Below are 20,148 nucleotides of genomic sequence, written 5' to 3'. Positions count from 1 at the left end.
TCTCCAGCCACTCTTCCCGCAGTAGCAGTGTAGTACTGCATGGGGTTAATGCCATGCAAGTGCAGGAACCAGCACTGGCCCTATTGAACCTCACAGCACCGGCCTGGGCCCCTCGCCCCGCCAGTCCAGATCCCTCTGCAGAGGCTGCCTGTGCTCCAGCAGATCAACACTCCTGCCCAGCTTAGTGCTGGCTGCAAACTTACTGAGGCTACACTCAATCGCCTCATCCACACCATCAATAAAGACATGAAGCAGGACTGGACCCAGTACTGAGCCCTGGGAATTCCCAGGAGTGACTGACCACCAACTGCAGCACCATTCAGCCCCACACTTGTTACTGTACAAAGCTGGCTTGTATGGATAAATAAGAAACCCAGCCCGGTTCCATAAACTGGGCCCGGGCTTGACAGACAGGGACTTCAGCTCACACATCCCATCCTGGGCTGCAGACGTCTCACTGGTCAGGAGCTGGGCTGTGCGAGGGCAGACCAATGAGCTGTCTAGAGCCAGGAGTTTAATTCCCTAGGTAAGAAGGCTCTCAACAATAAAACATGCTGTTTGTCACATGGACCTTTGAGCTGTGTGTGTTGTCCCTGTCTCCAACCAGCGACCCCATGGAAAACGTGGAATTAAACATAATACACACTCCGGGCCCAGCCTTCCATCCAGTTCTTAACCCCATGAAGTGTGCACTTGCCCAAGCCATGGGCTGTCATCTTCTTCAACAGAATGCTGTGGGAGACAGTATCAAAGGCTCTGCTGAAATCCAGGTACTCAACATCCACAGCCTTTTCCTTATCTACTAGCCAGGTCACCCGGGCATTAAAGGAGAACAAGCTGGTGCAGCAGGATTTGCCATTTCTAAACCCATACTGACCCCTTGGTAGTCCTGTATGTGGGATGTGACTGTACTCAATATAATCTGTTCCATAACCCTCTCTGGCACTGAGGTCAGGTTCACAGGCCTGTAGTACCCTGAATCCTCCTTCCAACTCTTCCTGCAGTCATTTTGGCCAACCTCCAGCTGTCTAGGACCTCCCCAATTAACCAGAACTCATGATAAATGATGAAGAGTGGCTTGGCAAGCCCTCATGCCTGATCTCTCAGTACCCTTTGGTGAATTCTATCTATCCCCACAGACCTATGAATGTCTAAGTACCACAGCCTGTCACTACTTCCTCCTGCATTGCAGGGAGTCTGTTCTGCTCCCTGTCCCTGTCTGTCAGTCCAGGGGACTGGCTGTCCTGAGGATAACAGGTGTTCACGTTAAACACTGATGCAAAGAACGCATTACGTACCTCAGCCTTTTCCTTATCCTTGGTGACAAAGCTTCCCCCTCTCCATCCAATAAAGGATCATCCACCTGGTCATAGCAAATGCAGGTACTGTCTCTCTCTTGCTCTCTGGTACTAATGCCAGGCTTTGACACTCTCAGCAGATGGGAGACCTGGACAGCTGCATGATCCTGAGGGAGCTCTCTGGGTCACCATGTTTCTTCTAGCAACAGCTTTAAACCATATGGAATCCACTGTTGGGCCTGTTCTACTTGGGTGGACAAAAACCACCAGCTGAGCTCACTCTAGAAGCTGAGGAGTGCCTGTGCCCTCCCATATGCCCTACTCACAGAAGCTGCTGAGATACCTGCTGTGCCTCACCTCATATATATGTGCTTATATACCCTAGCCTGAAGTTAACTGTATTTCTTAATACCACATACATTGTCCTCTTTCTAACAAATTCTACTGTTGATCTTGACTCAAATTTTAGACATTTATTTCTCAGCCATAACTTCAATCACACATCGTTTCAGGCTGCTATTTTTATTATGCAAGTCCTCATGCTTGCATCATTACAACGAACACCAGAATATGTCAGAAAATAACTCTAACTCTTTCTTGTTTAACTTGTAAAAAAGATGTAACTAGTGAATCTGATGTTATTCATGCTACTGCAGCTGAACATAATTTAGTAACAGATAACAGATTTCTTTGGATATTAGTTTTAAGAGCTACTCAGCATCTAAAAAAATCTCAGTTCAAAATTACTCACTATTTTCTCAAAAACCTTCTGACAGATATAGGAGTAATAAGATAAATAATAAGATAAAGATCCTCTGTGATAGAAAAATAATTACAGAACACCAACAATTAGTAGAGAAAAATACAAAATCCTGTTGCTTCTTATGTACTTTTTACTCAAGTTCATTTCACTTATCATAAATGAAATGTAGAAATTGATTTTACTTCGACATCCTACCAAGACGTTTTAAAACTACTGAAAATGGTTATTTAATACAATGCCCTTACTTTTTTTTTTTAAGTTATTTTACTGTTCCTACAAGCTTTCAACAGCTGGTATCAGAAACAGGCAGAAGGTTAACGTGTTACGTTACCTAAATTCACCATTACTTTCTAGCTGCAGTGGTTCTGGGAACAAAAGCCATTACATACTACCAAAACAAGTCATCACCTAACAAAACATTGACAGAAACGTAAAGAGGAGATTATCCCTTAGAAATTAACAAGAACTGTTTAATCACCCTGTGGACTAGTTTCGGGTGACCATGGCCTCCATAGAGGCCCACCAAAATTCTTTGGTATCCTTCATTTCTTAGGAGATGTCCTTAAGGAAAGATTCCATCCCTTTCCCTTACATTTGTATGAATTAGTCTTTGAGGGGAAGATAGAAAGAGAACTGCTACTCACAAATACTGCCACTACACTGTTTCTTTAAAAAAAATATAAAGATATGCCTTTGCCACAACTAAAAACTCTGCTCTAAAAATGAATTATACAAGGAAAGGGATATGAGCTGAGTTACACATCTCACTAAGAAATTAAACGTTAAATTACATATTCACAGACTAACTTATGCCAAAATGTAAACATGCGCACTACACCTGCAGTAAAAATACTACACTGCATAAATTATGAAATGCATTTCTGCTGTTTACATTAAGAATAAAACTCACTACAACTACATGCTAACACGAACAAGCAATGAGGAATCTTAAATTAATTTTGAAACTATACAAGATAATCAACACTCACTGTTGCCAGGTGTATCTCCTCTCATCTGCCATATTCTGAATTCAAAACAATTATCTTACTTTTTGTACTTAAAACACTGCAAACACTGAAATGCTAGGTTTTGAATTTATTATTTCCCCCTCCTTGCTCTTAGATGAATTCCAGATGGCAGAAAGTAGAAAATGTAGTTTGATTCAATTAATCTCCCCGTTGATGAATACTAGATAACAAGGAGACAGAGATGGATTTCAACAGAAAAGGGATATTCTGAAAATTACGGGAATTGGGCTAAATCACATGCTAAAATCTGCATATCCAGGAAATACAGCTCTCCCACAACACTAACTAACTCAGAGTAAGTTTAACTAAGTTTAAGTGTGAACTGAATTTCAAATGTTCTTCTATTTCAGAATACTATAATTTGTGATTCTTTTTCTTTCTGCACTTGGAACTAGTTGTGTACACAAAGCATCTAAAGAATACCATTGAATCATAGAAACTCTTGAGTTAAAAAACACCCACCAGAGTCATCAAAGTCCAATGTGTGGCCCTTTGCAAAAGACACTCCAAGAGTCCCCCAGTATGCCCAAGAGCACTCTTGGAACAAACACTTCATGAGCTTAGACAAGACTTGGTGCAGTAATCACTTCTCTGAGCAGCCTGTTCCAGTGCCCAACCATCCTCTATCTGAAAACGTTTTCCTGCTGTGTAAACAAAACATTTTCTGACTGAGCTTCATGACATTTCCTTGAGTCATGTCAGCAGTCACCACAGAGATGAGATCAACACCTGCTCCTCTGCTTCTCCTCATGAGAATGTTTAAAATTACAATGAGATGTCCCCTCAGTCTCCTCCAGGCTGAATAAACCAAGTGACCTCAGCTGCTTCTTGTAAGGCCTTCCTTCCAAACCCTTTACAATTTTCATAACTCTCCTTTGGATACTCTCCAATAGGATAATGTCTTTCTTATATTGTGCTGCCCAAAAGAGCACACATTATTTAAGGTGAGGCCCAATCAAGTGCAGAGCAGAACAGGAAAATCACCTCTCTTGACCACCTGGTGATGCTGGGCCTGGTTTGCCATTCTGCCTATCAAGGCACATTACTGACTCATATTCCACTTTCCATTGACCAGGACCCCTGATCCCTTTCCATAGCATTGCTTTCCAGCCTCTCACTCCCTGGTCTATGCACATATCCAGGGCTGCCCCATCACAGGTGCAGAATCCAGTACCTGACCTTGTTAAACTTCACATAATTGCTGACTGGCCATCTCTCTAACCTGTTGAGGTCTCCCTGTAGGGGCACCTCTGCCCTCAAGGGAGACAACAGTGCTTCCCAATGTAGCATAATCTCTAGACCTACTTTCAAGCTCTGCATCCGTGTTGTTAATGAATATGTTGAAGAGAACTGAGCTGAGGATGGAGCCCCATGGAACCCCACTTTTGACTGAACACTAGCCTAATGTCACCCCATTCACCATAACCCTTTGTGTCTGACTCATCAGACATTGCATAATACGGTAATCAGCTACAAGCCAAACATTTTGTCCAAAATGATACTCTGAGAGGCAGTATCAAAAGCTTTGCTGAAGTCCAAAAAGATTATGTCAACTGGCTTTTCTAGGTCATATGGATGGGTTACTCTGTGATGACATGGATACAGAGTACATGTAAAGATATGTAGATGACATTTATTTCACTGTAAGACTGTCTTTTACATCCTTTTTTTTTTTATTTTAGTGTAGCTGTCTGTTTCACATTTCCCCCTCCAGCCCACATCAGGGTCTGGAACTTTCCTTTTACATTGGGTTTTGAGTTACCTGAACATCTTTTTTAGCAGTGTCCCAACTGTGTTTTCAACACCACCATCTCTTCTCATGACAGTACTTATTTTGCAAGTCTGCAAACAACTCTGTGCAACCTCTTTTCCCTCAGTCAGTCATTCTTCTTCCTTATCCTTTCTGTTCTGCCAGATGAATCACTCTGGATGCTAATATGTTGCTCTCTACTGTGAGATAGGTGAAGATGACATACTGGCATGGCTTAACTATTCAAATGTTGCATGACATTGAAAGATACAAAGGCATGGCTATGCTAAATAATAGCAAAGGCTTTCACGTGTCACCTATTTTCTTCTGAATTCCCTATTTTCCTATAAAAATTGTAAGACACCATGCTAAAAAAGTCCCAAAATGCCAAGTTCCCAAACCAGAAAGAAGAAAAGGAAACAAACTGGAAATGACAACACTCTTCAAACTTAACTAATCAGATGTCTTACTTCTGCACTAACTAGTTATTCAAAAATTGAAAGTTTATGTATACAACCAAGATATTAAGAGAGGATTAAGATTAAATAATACATTGTATATCCACTAGACACCAAAAGATGCATACAGTTGGTAGTTAATGTATCTTCAGCAATTAAAAATTCAGCTATATGAATATTGCAATAATTTAAGTTTTTAAATTATTTATCTTAAAGTAGTAGAAAATATCACCATTTAAGAATAGCATACAAGATGCAAGTCATGAAAAATTGATGTGAAATAGCAATCTGAAACTTGAGCTCACTTTAAGCAAAACTATTTAATGCAAAAAAAAATCCTACCAAATTCAAGTCAATACAAAAAGAAATTTCATGGCCCATTCCACCAATTCTTAATTCTCAGTTTTATTCCCTCTGAAGTATACTAGCAAGCTGTATAAACTCCAAAAAAAAAAAAAAAGATAAATCAAATCACAAAGGAAAAAATTAAGTTCTTTCTGAACCACTCCCTTTTCCCTTCTGTTTCCCCCTCTAATCTTTCATTTTCTGCTACACTTCTCCTAAACCTCCCAGTGAAAATAAATGTCGGATGATGTTCTCTTAAAAGAGAAAAATAATCTGTAACAGCATATTATTGTGTTTGCTGGTTAATATATCTCCACAGTGAAACTAACATTTAGAATCTATCATATCAACATAGTCATCATGATCCAAGCTGCAAATAATAGAGTGTGTCACTGTCAATTTTGCTTTCTCACACTTCCTTCCCTTCACTTCATCTGATTTTAATAATCCCTGTCAAACCACAAACAGTCCAAATTACCTTCTTGACACAGAAGCTTTCAAGGAAGAGACAGAATCTCAACTTTCATTTAGTGACTACAAAAGCAAGCTGTCCGACTGGACAAATATTATTTTCACTCTTGACAATCTCTGTAGCAAAGCATGCTTTTTAATTTTCACTGAAGCTACCAAGGGTTTCAGATAAGCTTCTTGTTCAGCAGAGATTGACTCACAGGATTAGCAAACCAACAACTGTAATTGTGTTTAAAAAATCCAGTTCTGAGGAGAAAAAAATTCAAGAAATAACAATCACATGTCATCAGCTGAGTTAAGAAAAAGATTATACAAATAATTTCAATTTAGTAGATCTCATAGGATGTTTCAAGATCATTTTTCATTTTGAAGATTGACCAAATGGCTGTTCCATATAAATAAATAATTCCATTTCCATAAATACATTATGTAGGGTAAATCAGAATTTCAAGGAGGACAAATTTATATTCAAAGACACTAGCAACAGTCTGAAAAGGTTACCATTTGACAATGGAAAATATGTTCAAGGAAAACAAATTCTGCAGAAGGATGTCATCTGCAAACATTTTCCACTCTGTTGGCTTCTCCTCAAAGTAAAATCAAGAGCATAACATTCTGTTTCATCTGTATCAAGTTAAAACTAATTGATTTCTCTGATAAGGCAGAGATATACAGTATTGTATAATTAGCATTTTGTTTTAAGTTATGTGAATAATCAAAGCATAATACATTTTAATACAAAATATTTTTTTCACATAGACCCATCAGTCTCTAATTATCTGAAAGTCTACTGCTTTCAGTCTTTTAGCTGAAAGTTGTAGTCAGGTTTTGAAATGCTACTAGCTATGAAAAAAGAAAACATAATAAACAAGATGCTTCCCATCAGAAGACTTAGGTGAAGTATTTGTTCAAATACCTCAGATGATTGTCCCATGCATGAACTTAATTTAAGCCTAATCAAAGCCATTTTAAAATTTGACAACTAGTCAGTATCTACCAAAAAAATAAAAGCCCACCTTTGATGAATCTGTAAAATCACAACAAAATGCAAAGATATATGCATAGATGGTGTTTAAAGTTCCACAGCGATATGGTTTCTTCTAATACAGAAGCCTCATAGTGCTCTGTCAAAAGTTTGGGCTGGCTCTTCATGAAGACTCACTCATCTTCCTGGCCTGACATCTTCCTGCTTGCCTTCTGTTTTTCTTAAAAAAAAAAATCTTAAGGCAGAGCCTTCTCACTAATTCACAAGCCACACATAAATCATTTTTCCACCTAGTTTCTCAGTGGTAGCCTTTATCTTCCCAGAACACCCTCTCCATATTTCAATTCAGTTTTGCAACTTGATAACTTCATAACATTATATGATCTTACATTTTATTTTGTTGCAGGAAATACAAGTCATCTCAACTATGATGCTACAAAAGCAAAAGGACACACAACTAAGTGGCAATTTTAAATATATATCCTCAATATTTTTCCATTCCTGTTGAAGAAGAATGAAAGAAAAATAAAGGAATAGTTACAGTTAAAGGAACTTCCTCCTTTATCAAAGACATTGTAAACAATACCTTTAAGCTCCAACCTGAAGCTTCATATGATAGAGCAACAAAGAGTCTCAAAGCTGCCAGCTCATGAAAGAAACATACTGTATTCATGGTGAAGTTCATTCACCTTTATACTGTTACTACATATGCCATGGAAATGCCACATGGTTCAAGAATACTCAGAGATAGTTCTAACACATTCACCCATTTCTTCTGGGAAAGAGTATTATTTCAAGATATGATAGAGGCAAGAGCACAAAAAGGGAGAGAATTAATCATTACTAAATGCATTCACATTGGGAAAAATAATTATTTGGAGCCAGACCAGGTCATAAAATACCGTGCAAAAAGGAAAGACAATCAGCTGATTTGTGATGCAGAAAGGGCTTCTTTCCCCATCTTAAAAAATCTACTATAAAATTTATATTAGACTCTTTAGTGCCAAAACCACTTAGCCTTTGGTTTCATGATTAAGAGGGCAAGTGTTCATAAATATCTTGTAATTCAACACCATGCACTGTATTATTTCTTACATAATTACAAGAATTAAATGACTTGTTCAACTGGACAAGAAGTGGAACTACAGTGTAAGCAATGTACATGACTTGCCTATTACATCATAACAAAAACTCCACTGAAAACTAAAAATCAATTTCTGTTTGTTTTTTTTTTAAGGAAGACTACATTTCAATTTTATAGAAAGACCAGAGAACATCACAAACTAAAGGAGTAAAAAAAAATTCTGAAGGTCAAATTAACATTTTAGCAAATTTATTTTCCTTGCATTAATTTCAAAGAATTTTACAACTTAAAATAAATAAGACATGTAAGACTAAAGGAGGAAATTTATAATACAATCACATTTTTAGGATTTACTCTCTATCTTTTTTGACTGCCTAAACCTGTAATAACTAAATAATAATAAATTATTAACTGTAGCAGAATATCCTTCAGAGGCATGAGTTGTCATCAAATCTATTTTTATATAATAGTTCTACAGTGAACCAGAGATTTAATTTGGTTCCTTTAACTTGTAAGATAAATGACGCTTGTTGTGACCTAACCACCAGCAAGTGGTCCCAAACCAAGACTCTCTTCACTGCTACACCACCATGAAGAAGTTTGAAAAACATTACCAAAAAAACCAAAATATCCAATGATAAAACTAATTAATGGCAGATAGTCTGAATAAGAAAGTATTCAAAGGTAGAAAAGTGGGGTAACATTTATTGAAATGACACGTTTCCTAGGTAAGCTGGTAATAAGTGATATACAACACCCTCATGCTAATCTTTGGAGCTAAACATTACTCAGAAACTTTAAGTTTGTTCCAAATAAATTAAACAAAAGTCAATAGCTTTGCAAGTGCATATCAAGCAAGGGTATTAACAAATAATTTGATTCTTCCTATCAAGGCAGACCAGAATGATTTTTTGATTTTTTTCCTCTATCACAGTGGGCACCAGGGATAAGTTTATTACAGTATTAGCACAAAGGAGGTTGTATTGCTCACTCTTCCCTGTCACGTGGTCGTTAGACATGTGAGACAGCACACCCAACAAACCCTGGCTGAACATCAGCAAACACTGTGCTTTATTGTTCAGAGCTTACTTTTACAGGAAATTCAAAATTGGTCTAAACAGCCCATTGGTTCATACTTTATACCCCTAGACCTTGAACCAGGGATACACTTCACCTTACGGAAGATTATATTGGTTGAAGCACCTGCCAGTCAGCCACGGGGCCAGTTTATGGAACTGGGCTGGGTTTCTTATAACCGGATTAATGCTCAGTACAAGCCTGTAATTTAATGTGGCAACAATTCCCTATATTTAGATTACCTGATGTAACTTACATGTACCCATTCTTAGGAATTTAAAATATTGTAGAGAGCTATTATTCTGATTTCAAACAATCCACTTATCTGTACTACTAGATGATTTAGCTCTCTAAACCAGTTCTTCTTGGAATAATCACAACTTTTTATTCAAATTTGGTTTTTGTACCATTACATACTAATAGCAACACAATAAAAAAAAATTGTAAGAAATTGATTGACTGTACTGAGAAAAGAGATTCAGACAAGTTGAACAAGAGACCACATTTTCTGGCCCTTTTTTCACAGGATCCTACAAACCACTTAACCCATGCAAGCCCCTTTATCCCTATTTACCAGGCAGCTGTATGAGCACTGATGGTAGTGTGGGGCTGAAATGAGTGACGGTAGAGGCTTGACAACTTGGCAGCAGTACCAGTTTATGCTAGATTAAGTTGACAAAATGATGATGAAAATAATAGATTGCCTGCATTAGACTTACAGACTTTGAGGGATCATCTCTATAGAGGAAATGAAAGGTCTGTGTTTACACATGCATGCTAAACTAAACTACCTGAACAGAAAGTTCTATTACATTTAACAGCAACAAAATGGGAAAGCATATGTAAAAAATAACAGAAACTCCCACTTACCTGCTTTTGTTTCACGTATTTTAAGTAATTAAAAATCTTTTAACAAGGTTTCTGTATGCTCTTGGTTTAGGCAGTAGTGTTCAATAAAATGGAGAGATTCTTTATGTGGAAAAGAATTAATAAATAATTAAAGATAATTAGGAATTATCAATACTTTATGGGGTTTTAGGTAAAGTACTTAAGGACTAAAGTTCATGTAACTCATAAGCTCCATAGAAAGCAAAGACATAAACAAAGAAAGTTTTGAAAGAAAAGCATATCATTTTGGCAACAGGATAGCATTCTTTGACCAACACTCTTACATTTGTGTTTTATATTAAAAACAAAGATGGCAAAGCCCATACTGTTTCCACTGCTTTTATTATTTTTCTGAAAGCAGAGGATATGCAAAGAAACCAAAACAAAACAAAATTTAAAAAAACCCTGTATAGAAAATGACAGTAAGGTTCTAACTCCAGCCCACAAAACCCAAGAAATTTAAAGTTAGTCTGACATTCAATCCTTAAATCATGCAAGGGTGCTTCTTTTTTTTTTTTGAAAATGACAATGCAAGGTAATGACAAGCTGTCAGCCCTAACTTTGAATTGCCTGAAGTTTGTCATTTGGTGTTTGTGTCACAACCTTAATGTTATTTAAATGTAGTTTTTAGTATCTATTATTTAAAAAGGTCTACTTTATGACAGCAAAAAGCTTTGATGGCATAAACCTCAAAGTACACTATAGTGCTGGTATGCCAGTTCATTAGAGGTAGTGCATAAAACATATGCTGTTGACAAATCTAATTCATTAAAGTTGAGGTAGAAGCACTTTAAAGCATCCGGATGGCATCATTAGCTACAGTTCCTTTCATAAATTATTCTTCTTTTTTCTTCTGAATGACTTTGTCAGTGTTCCCTTTTCAGACCAGGAATGTTTTTGCCTTAAAGTACAATATCTTCAACATGTTTGGTCAAGTTAACTAAGTAGCTTATTTGCTAACACTGAAATTGTAAGCTGATTATTTCACCCATATTAGCTAAAGAGGAATAAAACTAAGCAACAATGTGTAAGCCTTATCAAACATAACATTTTAAAATTAAGAGAAGTAGAGAAGTAACTTATCTAGTACAACAGAATAACACTCTGGAAGCATTTTGCATTGCTATTGAGAGAACTTGGATTTCATACTGAATTCTGCAAGAGAGAAGATTAGGTACATCACAGAGCTGACAGCTAGATGACATATTTAGTTATAAAAGGAAGAGCTGCTAACTCTATTACTTGCAGTGTTAGGCGAGTATCAGAATTGGTACAGGAACTAAAGGTCCATAATTGAAGCAGAACTGGTCCAGAATTGAAGCACACCCCATCACAGCCACCTTCCAAAAGCAAAAACACGTAACTAGTCAAAACCTGATCAAATTCCATCACAGAATATTGTTTCTTGTGAGAACATTTAAATTCTTATCTTCAGATGAGAAAGAATTAAGTCCTATCACTGAGGTCTTTTAAAACCACAGTGCAGGAACTTCACTGAATATCTAAACAATAAAATGAAAAAGGATGCTTTTGAGGACTAAATATACTAAATATACTTATGATTACATTCCACTAATAACGTATTCAAAGAAATTCTGAATGACATTATATATACAGAAACTGAAAACTAAAAAAAATCAAAGTTTCTTAATCAAGGATTCTTGTTACACAATTTTCCTTTAAAGTTTTTATAAAGCGACCTAAATTTATTCACTGAAAAAAAAATATTACCCACAGAATTTTCTTCATAGAATACATAATCATTCCTCAATATATCAGTACCTTATACAAGTATTTTCTTATTAATTACCTGGATTAGCAGAGAGTGCAGCCTTGTTCAAGAAAAGCCCATGAACAGCAGATTACACCATTCTATATATTTTTAGACAGAAACATTTACACATATACCTTTTCAACTAGATTAAGTGCCTCAGGTTAATTCTACTATCTCCTGCTGAGACAAAATTATTCCAACATAAAACTTACTGTGAAAAGTTAAGAAGTGGATGTCTTAATTTGAAAGGTAACTTAAATACAGATAATTCACTGAGGCCTGTTTTATGCCTTCTAGAATTGCAGAAAATCAGGATCTGGAAGCATCTCTCAAACCAGACTAATTTAATGTAAAAGTTCTTTTAGAGACAATATACTGTCCATTTCTAGTTCTCTATGCTTGAATACACAAATTTCCTCCTACAAGGTGGAAGGTGTGCAAATGCTCTGCTCAATATACCTGATTAAGTCATCCTGCCAACTACGCCACTTCTAGCAATGTAGCAGAGAGAAGACTCGGTCGGGCACAAGAAATATGACAGTGATTACGCAGATTATTATTATTAGAATTAATGCTAATACAGTATCTAAATTTGTCAATCCAATATATAATATAAGTGCATCTAAAGGTTGTAATACCAGAGGCTTGGCTAGAAACATGCAGGTTTATAGTCTTACCTTACAGAATGAACAGTTACAAAGCAACAATCTATGTACGTGGCTAGATCTTACTGCATTTTTTACTCAAACCTCTGAAAATTAGTCCCCCCTGTCTTTGGGCTGGACATACCCTGCAGGCATCCCTGCTAGGGAGAAGAGGGAGGTGTTTCACTCAGAAGCTGCCTGCAAGCTCAGGGGACGAGTTTGACCAATCTGTGGCCCCTTTTGCAGGCCAAGATGCATCAAAAGCAATCAAAATGATCAGAGCTCTCCCATGTCTGGAATACATCAATGATGCAACCATCCAGACAGTCCCTCCTGCAGTTCCTGCCTGTTCTTACCTTAGGACAATTCCCACCACATCTTTTTATCTTAGGACAAATGAAATTATCTATCAGAGACAATCAAAATGGAGGAGTTGTATGTGTGTGTTGGAGGCGGGGGCAGGGGAGCTGCACACAAAAACCTGATTGTTTTTTGTCAGGTCACATTTACTACATTAGTCAGCATTTACTATTTACCTCAGAAGATTAATGACATTCGTGTCCAATATGCTACACAAAAGTTTTCTACTTAGTGTCTGCATTAATCCTCATCCTGCTCTTTTTCCACTTTGTTCCTTCTCCTGCCATACTCTCGTTACATGCATATGGACCAGTCATCTAAGCTGAAGCTTTGCACTACCAAAACATGGGAAGTTACCTGCAGATGGGCAAGCAAGATTTGCAAGATCTGCTGATAACAGGTTTTCCCCCTTAAGGGACAAATAAACATTTACAAAGAACCTCTATGATCCTCTGTTCAAACTTCTACTACTACTACTCTGCTCAAACTTCTACTCAGCCCTGGTGAGACACTTCCTGGAACACTGCATCCAGCTCCAGGACCCTCAACATTGAATCTTTCTTCCTCTAGTTGCACCTTCATTATCTGCCCTATAATAATTAATGCCATACTTTATCCTAACTTCTTTTCAGTATTCTTGTCCTTCCATCCACAATCATCTCTACCTTTTCCCTCTATACTGACATCAAGTACAGTGAGCTGCAGAGAAGGTAGAAAGTGTACAAGTAACACATTACCCCACTGACTATATCATGTCTAACTTGATTTTCTAATGCCTGCAACCAGGGTTCATATTTATCTGCATTCTTGTCATGCTGTTGGCAGTTGCCTAGTCAGAAATAAAACAGGGGGAGATGTGTTATTGCAGAGAATAAACCATTCTGGAATACTCATAGTATATACAGATTGAACTTAACAACATTCAATTATTAGCAAAAATTGACAATATCTTCTAGCATTACCTACATTTACCAACTTAAATGCAGTTACTTAGAGAAGAACAAAAGACAAAAAAAAAGCATTTTACAGCCTGAAACCCAAATAATCTGCAAACGCAATGTCAATCAGATTATGGGCATTCTCCCATTAAAAAAAAAAAAAAAACAAACACAAAAAAAAAAAAAAAAACAAACAAAAAAAAAACAGAAAAAGAGAAGGTGGAAGGACTTTGATGAATGAAAAATTGCTGATCACATCAGAATGGATCTCCTATGTAGGAAAAAATATTATTAGAAGGTCACCAGGGAAACAAGGTCGCTTAAGTATTCCAGGCAGGTATACAGCGCATTTAGGACAGGGAAGAAGAGCAATAATATGATTAAGAAGGTCTAAGAAGCAGTGATAGATTAACTCATGTCAGCCAATGAAAAGAAACTTGGACTTTATGTGGTAGGAAAGTTAAATATTAAATGCAAAATAAATGCATTTCATACCTATATTTTAAAAGAAAGAAACAAGCAAAACCTTAGTCCAAGTCATGAGAGACTGAAATTATGCTAAAACAATACAGTTCACTAATTCATTACTGAGTTTACTGAGTGAACGAATACACATAAACTCACATACAGAAGAGTTACAGAACAAGCTGTCAAACACTATTCTGTGCTCTGTGTTTGTCCATCAACATTGTTTCACTGACATACATTCAGAAAGTGAGCTGGCAGAAGAAAGGCAGATGAATGAAAGGAGATGAGAAAATAGGGTGAGCTTATAATAGCTATAAAAATAAATGTTCTTTGGAATAAAAATGGTTACATGAAAGAAACACAAAAGATACGTCCTGAGAAGAACATGAAAATGTTTTTAAAAGTAAGCATTTAGTTATGATAACAGGGAGTTTATATAATCAGTATAGCTTGAAGAAAAGCAGGAACTTTCACAATGCTTGTTCTGCCTTTTCTGTATTCATTAGCTCATGAGAGAAACTACAGGTATGTTTATAGAAAGATGATTACTATTAAGAAGCTCCTGTACCTTCTGTGGATTTATATTTATTATTTCTAATCCTGGTAATCCCTTATTACTACAGAAGAATATTTAAATTCCTTTGATTTCAAGAAGCCAGAGACAGTGTTTCATACTGAAGAAAAAATGGACTTTAAGAGGCAGAAAGTTAGATTTTTATCCACACGAAGGCAGTATGGAGACACTTCATACTGCTTTAGATTTTATGACTGGTTTTTCAGTGTAGTTTCATGATTTTTTTTTTTTTTGTAAAGCTGTGATTATGAAATGCTTGCCTATTGCACTGCGAGTTTCATTTAAAAAGTATAAATATTATGTTTAGACAGAAGGAAAAAACTCCAATGAATAGTTTTCCTTAATCAGTCAACTGATAATCTTGATTGCATGATGGCAAGTATTTTAAGCACATACTACAAAATAGATTCCAGTAATAAAAAAATCTGTCAGATTATACTTCACAATGGAAAGATGCATTTGCATGGACTTTTTCACTCTCAAAATGTGCAAGTAATTACATAAGGAATTCACACATAGGAAGTCAAAAGCCTTATGAGGGACAAATAGTACAAATGATCAAACAACAAAAAAGAAACCCTAACTTGCAGAGTTAAGGACAAAGTGGCAGAGGCTTTGAGAAACAGACTGAGATTTACAGACAAGGATGAACAGTGATAACACAGAAAGCAGCAGTACCAATAAGGCCTGAAGAAAGATAACTGTGTGAAGTAAAATAGCTATTACTGGGAAACGTAAGAAGTGACATTTCAAGGCAGAAGACGTGGTTGTAATAGAAATATGCATAGAAGATAAAGGAAATAAAAAGTATAAGGTAGAAGGCCAGAACAATGTATGAAATGAAAACTCTTTTTTCTTCTCTCTAGGTAACAAATTTAATAAAAGAGTTATGAAAGAGATGGACACCTGATACACTGTAAATAAAATCTTTCTGTGATAGGAGAAAAGGAATATTTATTTTCCTTATCTTGGCTTCTTAATGAACTGGACATAAGAGCTGTACAGCCATTCTTGATCATCCTTAAAATGTAATTAGAAGTTTTACAAGTCAAATACCATGTGTGTAGTATGGAAAATCACTTCCTAAATTTTATTGAACATGTCACAGGTACAGTAGAAGAAAATATGTAAAAGTAGATACTATCTAAAAAGATATCTCAGAGCCAAACTGTTAAAACACAATTTATAATACTGAGAAACTGAATTGTATATTTGACAAATACATTTAAAGGAAACCAGAGGGACTTAAAAATACATCAGTTAAAAAGCCTGCTCACTATGAGGCCTATGAGACATAAGAGACACTTAGCTACCATAATGAGATCACAACAAGGATGGAAAGGAAGAAAATATTTCAGACTTTTAATGAACAAATAATAGAATCAGGGGTTGGTGAATTCTGAACTTAGTAGTCGTCACTGAAATAATGGTTAAAAAACGTAATTTCTTAAAGCTACATTTTGGCAACAATGTATTTCAAAGAAAAACTACATGTGAAATGTTTGAGATCATTTACTTTGATTCTACACTATTTTATGTGCCAGAGACACAGGAAAATAAAATTAACTCTTAAAGGTAAGAAATGGTCATCAAATAAGTATGAATGATTGAATCAAGAATATCCTGAGTTAGAAAGGACCACAAGCATCATCAAAGTAAAACTCCTGGGCCTGCACATGACACCCCAAGAGTCACACCATGTGCCCGAGAGCGTTATCCAAACACTTGTTGAATTCTGGCAGACCTGGGGCTGTGACCACTTCCCTCGGAAGCCTGTTCCAGTGCACAAGCATTCTCTGGTTGAAGAACCTGAATCTAACCTAAATCTCCCCTGACAGAGCTTCACAGCTTTGTTCACTAGGAGTTAGTTTACAGTATCATATGCTGAAGACTTCTCCAGCCTGTTAAGAGTCCTGTGAGGTAAAACTGCTGTTAGTTATCAGTTATGTAATGAATAAAAATTGAATAAAATGAGTAAAAATTTACAAGAATTAAAATCAAGACCTTTACAGTCCTGAGAAATCAATAGTAAAAGTATAAAGATGCAACAGGTACAAAATAGAAAATGCATGCAACCAATAACTGAAGTCTGAATATTAACTATAAATATTTAAGATTTTTTTTCATTGTCATTTTTGCAAAAAGAGTAGTGACAATGATTGTTGATGGTTACATATTTATATACAAAAAAATAACAGCAATGTTAAGGAAACAAGAGAAAAAAGGAAAAGCCTCAGTAAGCATTAAGGGTACCAGAATACTTCTTAAACAGCAAGACAAGAGTAATCTGTGGCCCGGCAGAACACTTCTTCTGTTTTGATATTCTGAGAAACTCAGATTCAAACCATGTGTCCAACCTGCTGTCAAACTTTATATGTCTGCACCTATGTGGTTTTGTTTTTTGAGGGATACCTGTTTTACAGCAGTGGTGAGCTCAAAGCATTGCTTCTATTGATCTAAGCTGCAGTGACAAAAACTCAGCACTTGTGAATTTTGTTGTGCATATCTCAATTTACAGGTCTTAAATATGAAAGAGTGTCTGAAATACCTCAATGAGTACAGGGTGACTTGACCACAATTCAGTTCTCTAAAGAGGTATTTCAACCATCTTTTTTAAATATTTTTTTTGTATGCATGCATTCTACTCTGAAACTATAGAAAAACGCAAAAGTGTTCTACAGAGCTACTTCTTTTTTCCAGGAAGCATCAACCGATTTCTTGTGCAGTATCTGTTCAGTGCATTACATGACAGAGAAATAGCCAAAAGTCATCTCTCAAGCACAGAAGGGACCAAAATAAAGAGTGGGACGCCAGAAAAAGTTTCATGAACAGCAACTGAGGTACAAGATGAATATTATTTTGATCTCTTCATATTGCTTTGTAACCGAAAAAAAAATCAAGCCTTGACTATCGTAACAAAAACGTTGTACCAACTTGATCAGAGTGGCAGGAATGCCTTCCCTTCATCAACAGGGCAGAAAGCCCTTCCCAAAAATATGCGGCTTGATTATCTGGCTGTAGCACTACCTTGTCACTTGCCCTACGAGGGCCATGCATTATATGGCTTTGAAACTTTGAAAAGTTTTTCCGAGATGCTGAGAAAATGGTTCTGAGGGTCCGAAATCCCTGGTCCCTTTTCCCGATTCTTACAGCCAGCCTGTTCCAGAGATTCCTGTTCCACTTGGGCTCGCATATAGACCGACGCAACCCCTGCTAGACCGCCTTCCACAGTTTTAGTTCCGCCGAGCGGCAGACGCGGCGATTTCCAGGTTCCGGAGGGCGCCAGCGCGTTTCGCCGCCCGCCTCCAGCCTGCCCCCGCCCCCGGCCCCGCCGGGCTCCCTCCGCCCCGTCCGACGCAGCACCGCCCCTTCGCGCTCCAGCAGCACACGGGCCCGGACCGCCGCACACGGACTCGGCGCCGCCTTCCCGCTGCAGCTGGCAGCGCCCGCCAGCGCCTCGGACCCCCGGGAGCTCGGGCACTGCGCAGCGCTTCGCACGGCAGAGAAGGCGGCCGGGGGGATCGCCGCTGCTCCGCGGGCCGCCGCAGCGGATTCCAGCCCGGCCCCGCTCGGCGCCAGAGCCCGGCCGAACGGTGAGCTGAGCGGAGGGGCAGCCCCAGCGGGGCCACTTACCCGGCCGGGATCCCCCCGCGGCTCCGCGCCGGCGGCCCCGGCGACCGTGGAGCGTCAGTGACAACGTCCCGGAACGGCCGCTCCGCCACATCCGGGGGCGGGGCGGGGCGAGGCGGGAACTCGCCGTGCCGCGGCGCCTGGCGGACGGCGGGCCGGAGCGAGCCGAGCCGAGCCGAGCCGGGCCGAGCCGGCGATAGCGCAGCCCCGCTCCCGCGGTCTCCGAACGTGAGCGCTGGGGGCTCCCGCCGCAGCCAGGGGCCCTCGCTCGGCACCCCCTGTCCGGGGGCGCCGGCAGCCCGCCGCTCTCGGTGGCGTGTCCCTGCGACGGGGCCGGCGGGGACCCTTCCCCCGCGGGGCGAGGGGAGCCTGCCCGCGCTGCCGGCAGCGGAGCAGGGCTTCGAGGGACTGAACCACCGCGCATTTGCGTGCAGAGAGAGCCCCGATGCCAGGCCGGGGGGGCTCGGCCCGCTACGCGTTGCACTTTGGGAGTCTCGGGCTACTCCGTTATCGCCTTTTAGGTGTCTTTGTTGTGAGAGCTTAAAATGTGGTGTACGAGTATTCATTCCTTTTGGTGTGTTTTCCTGTTGGAAAAGAAGTAGCAAATACTAGTCGGGCCTTGCAAGCAACTTCCCATGGTGTGTACTTTGTGTGTTAATGTTTCCTTTTCATTCTTTCAGCAGATGGCAAGTTGCAGCCAGAAGAGGATAATACAAATCACTGGATTTAAAAATCAAGAGAAGAAGGCACTACTCAAATGCCTGTTCAAGCTGAACTGTGTTTTTGTAGAGAGTAAGGTATTGTTCATTACAGTACAGCAAAGAGAATTAGAGCTGGAAGTAAAATGCAAGTCTTAGAAGGAAGGACTGTGCAATAGGTTAGTTATGTATAAATAGACAAAGAATTTAAATGTTTCCAGTGATACAAGTGTGTTGTTTTGTTTTGTTAGAAATACAGAAATTGTACACATCTTGTAGCAAAAAAGCTGTGCAAGAGTGAAAAAGTCTTAGCTGCCTGCGCTGCTGGTGAGTAAAAGATTTGCTGTTTAATTTCATAGCATCACAGCATAAGCCTGGAAAGGCTCCTTAAAAGGGTTTTAGTTATCTGTTTTCATTTTGTGATTGAACTGTGTTACAAAGCTTCATTCTTCTTGTTCCATTAACCTTGATTTTTAACACAGTATTATGTTGAAGTTATGATGAAGTCCTCTTTTTTGTTTTGATTTTTTTCCACTAAGTGATATTCCTGCTATTTCCCTTTGTTGGATCTGCATCTGTTCCCAAACTGAACACTTTGTTATACATTAGATAATGAAGTCATGTTCAAATTATTTGGATGCTTAAGAAAGGGCAGAGGGAGTATGAACACCTGTAGTCAGCATGGATTTTTGATGACAAATTCACATTAAACATTCGCTGGTAAAGGTCACTGTAAGTTTCTGTTTATGCAGCAAGAGAAAATTCCAGGCTGTTGCCATTCTGACACAAGCTTCTGGTCTTTCCTCTTTAACTAGGGTCTGATGGTGAAATCCCATACATTAGCAACTAAAATGCTTTCAGAATTAAAATCCTGTATTTTAAGACTTGTTTATAGACTGATGATATGTCAGAATT

The 20,148-nt window shown here is 38.5% G+C and overlaps 2 protein-coding genes across 29 annotated transcripts in view; one reads left to right on the top strand and one right to left on the bottom strand.

The window, feature by feature from the left end:
- The window catches only part of KIAA0825 (KIAA0825 ortholog), a 238,784-nt gene extending 220,123 nt beyond the window's left edge, over positions 1-18,661 (bottom strand). For 7 of the 8 annotated variants that reach the window (XM_085568051.1, XM_085568057.1, XM_085568059.1 and 4 more), the window contains exon 1: positions 18,539-18,661. The gene's annotated coding sequence lies outside the window, so the exon portion shown is untranslated. The remainder of the gene's footprint in view (positions 1-18,538) is intronic. The other variant, XM_085568053.1, reaches the window with a different exon arrangement.
- The window catches only part of SLF1 (SMC5/6 complex localization factor 1), a 33,010-nt gene continuing 31,128 nt past the window's right edge, over positions 18,267-20,148 (top strand). For 2 of the 21 annotated variants that reach the window (XM_085568061.1, XM_021541544.4), the window contains exons 1-3: positions 18,277-18,498; positions 19,216-19,332; positions 19,485-19,560. In XM_085568061.1, coding sequence (XP_085424187.1) covers positions 19,219-19,332; positions 19,485-19,560 — 190 coding nt within the window. In that variant the 5' untranslated portion in view covers positions 18,277-18,498; positions 19,216-19,218. Of the gene's footprint in view, positions 18,499-18,640; positions 18,764-18,815; positions 19,413-19,484; positions 19,561-20,148 lie in introns of those variants that run through there. The other 19 variants (XM_085568063.1, XM_085568060.1, XM_085568068.1 and 16 more) reach the window with 18 other exon arrangements.

The sequence above is a fragment of the Lonchura striata genome, chromosome Z, assembly GCF_050655825.1.
Source record: "Lonchura striata isolate lonStrDom1 chromosome Z, ASM5065582v1, whole genome shotgun sequence".
NCBI classification, from domain to species: domain Eukaryota; kingdom Metazoa; phylum Chordata; class Aves; order Passeriformes; family Estrildidae; genus Lonchura; species Lonchura striata.
Note: the sequence above shows the minus strand (reverse complement) of the source record. Positions and strands in the feature narration are given on the sequence as shown.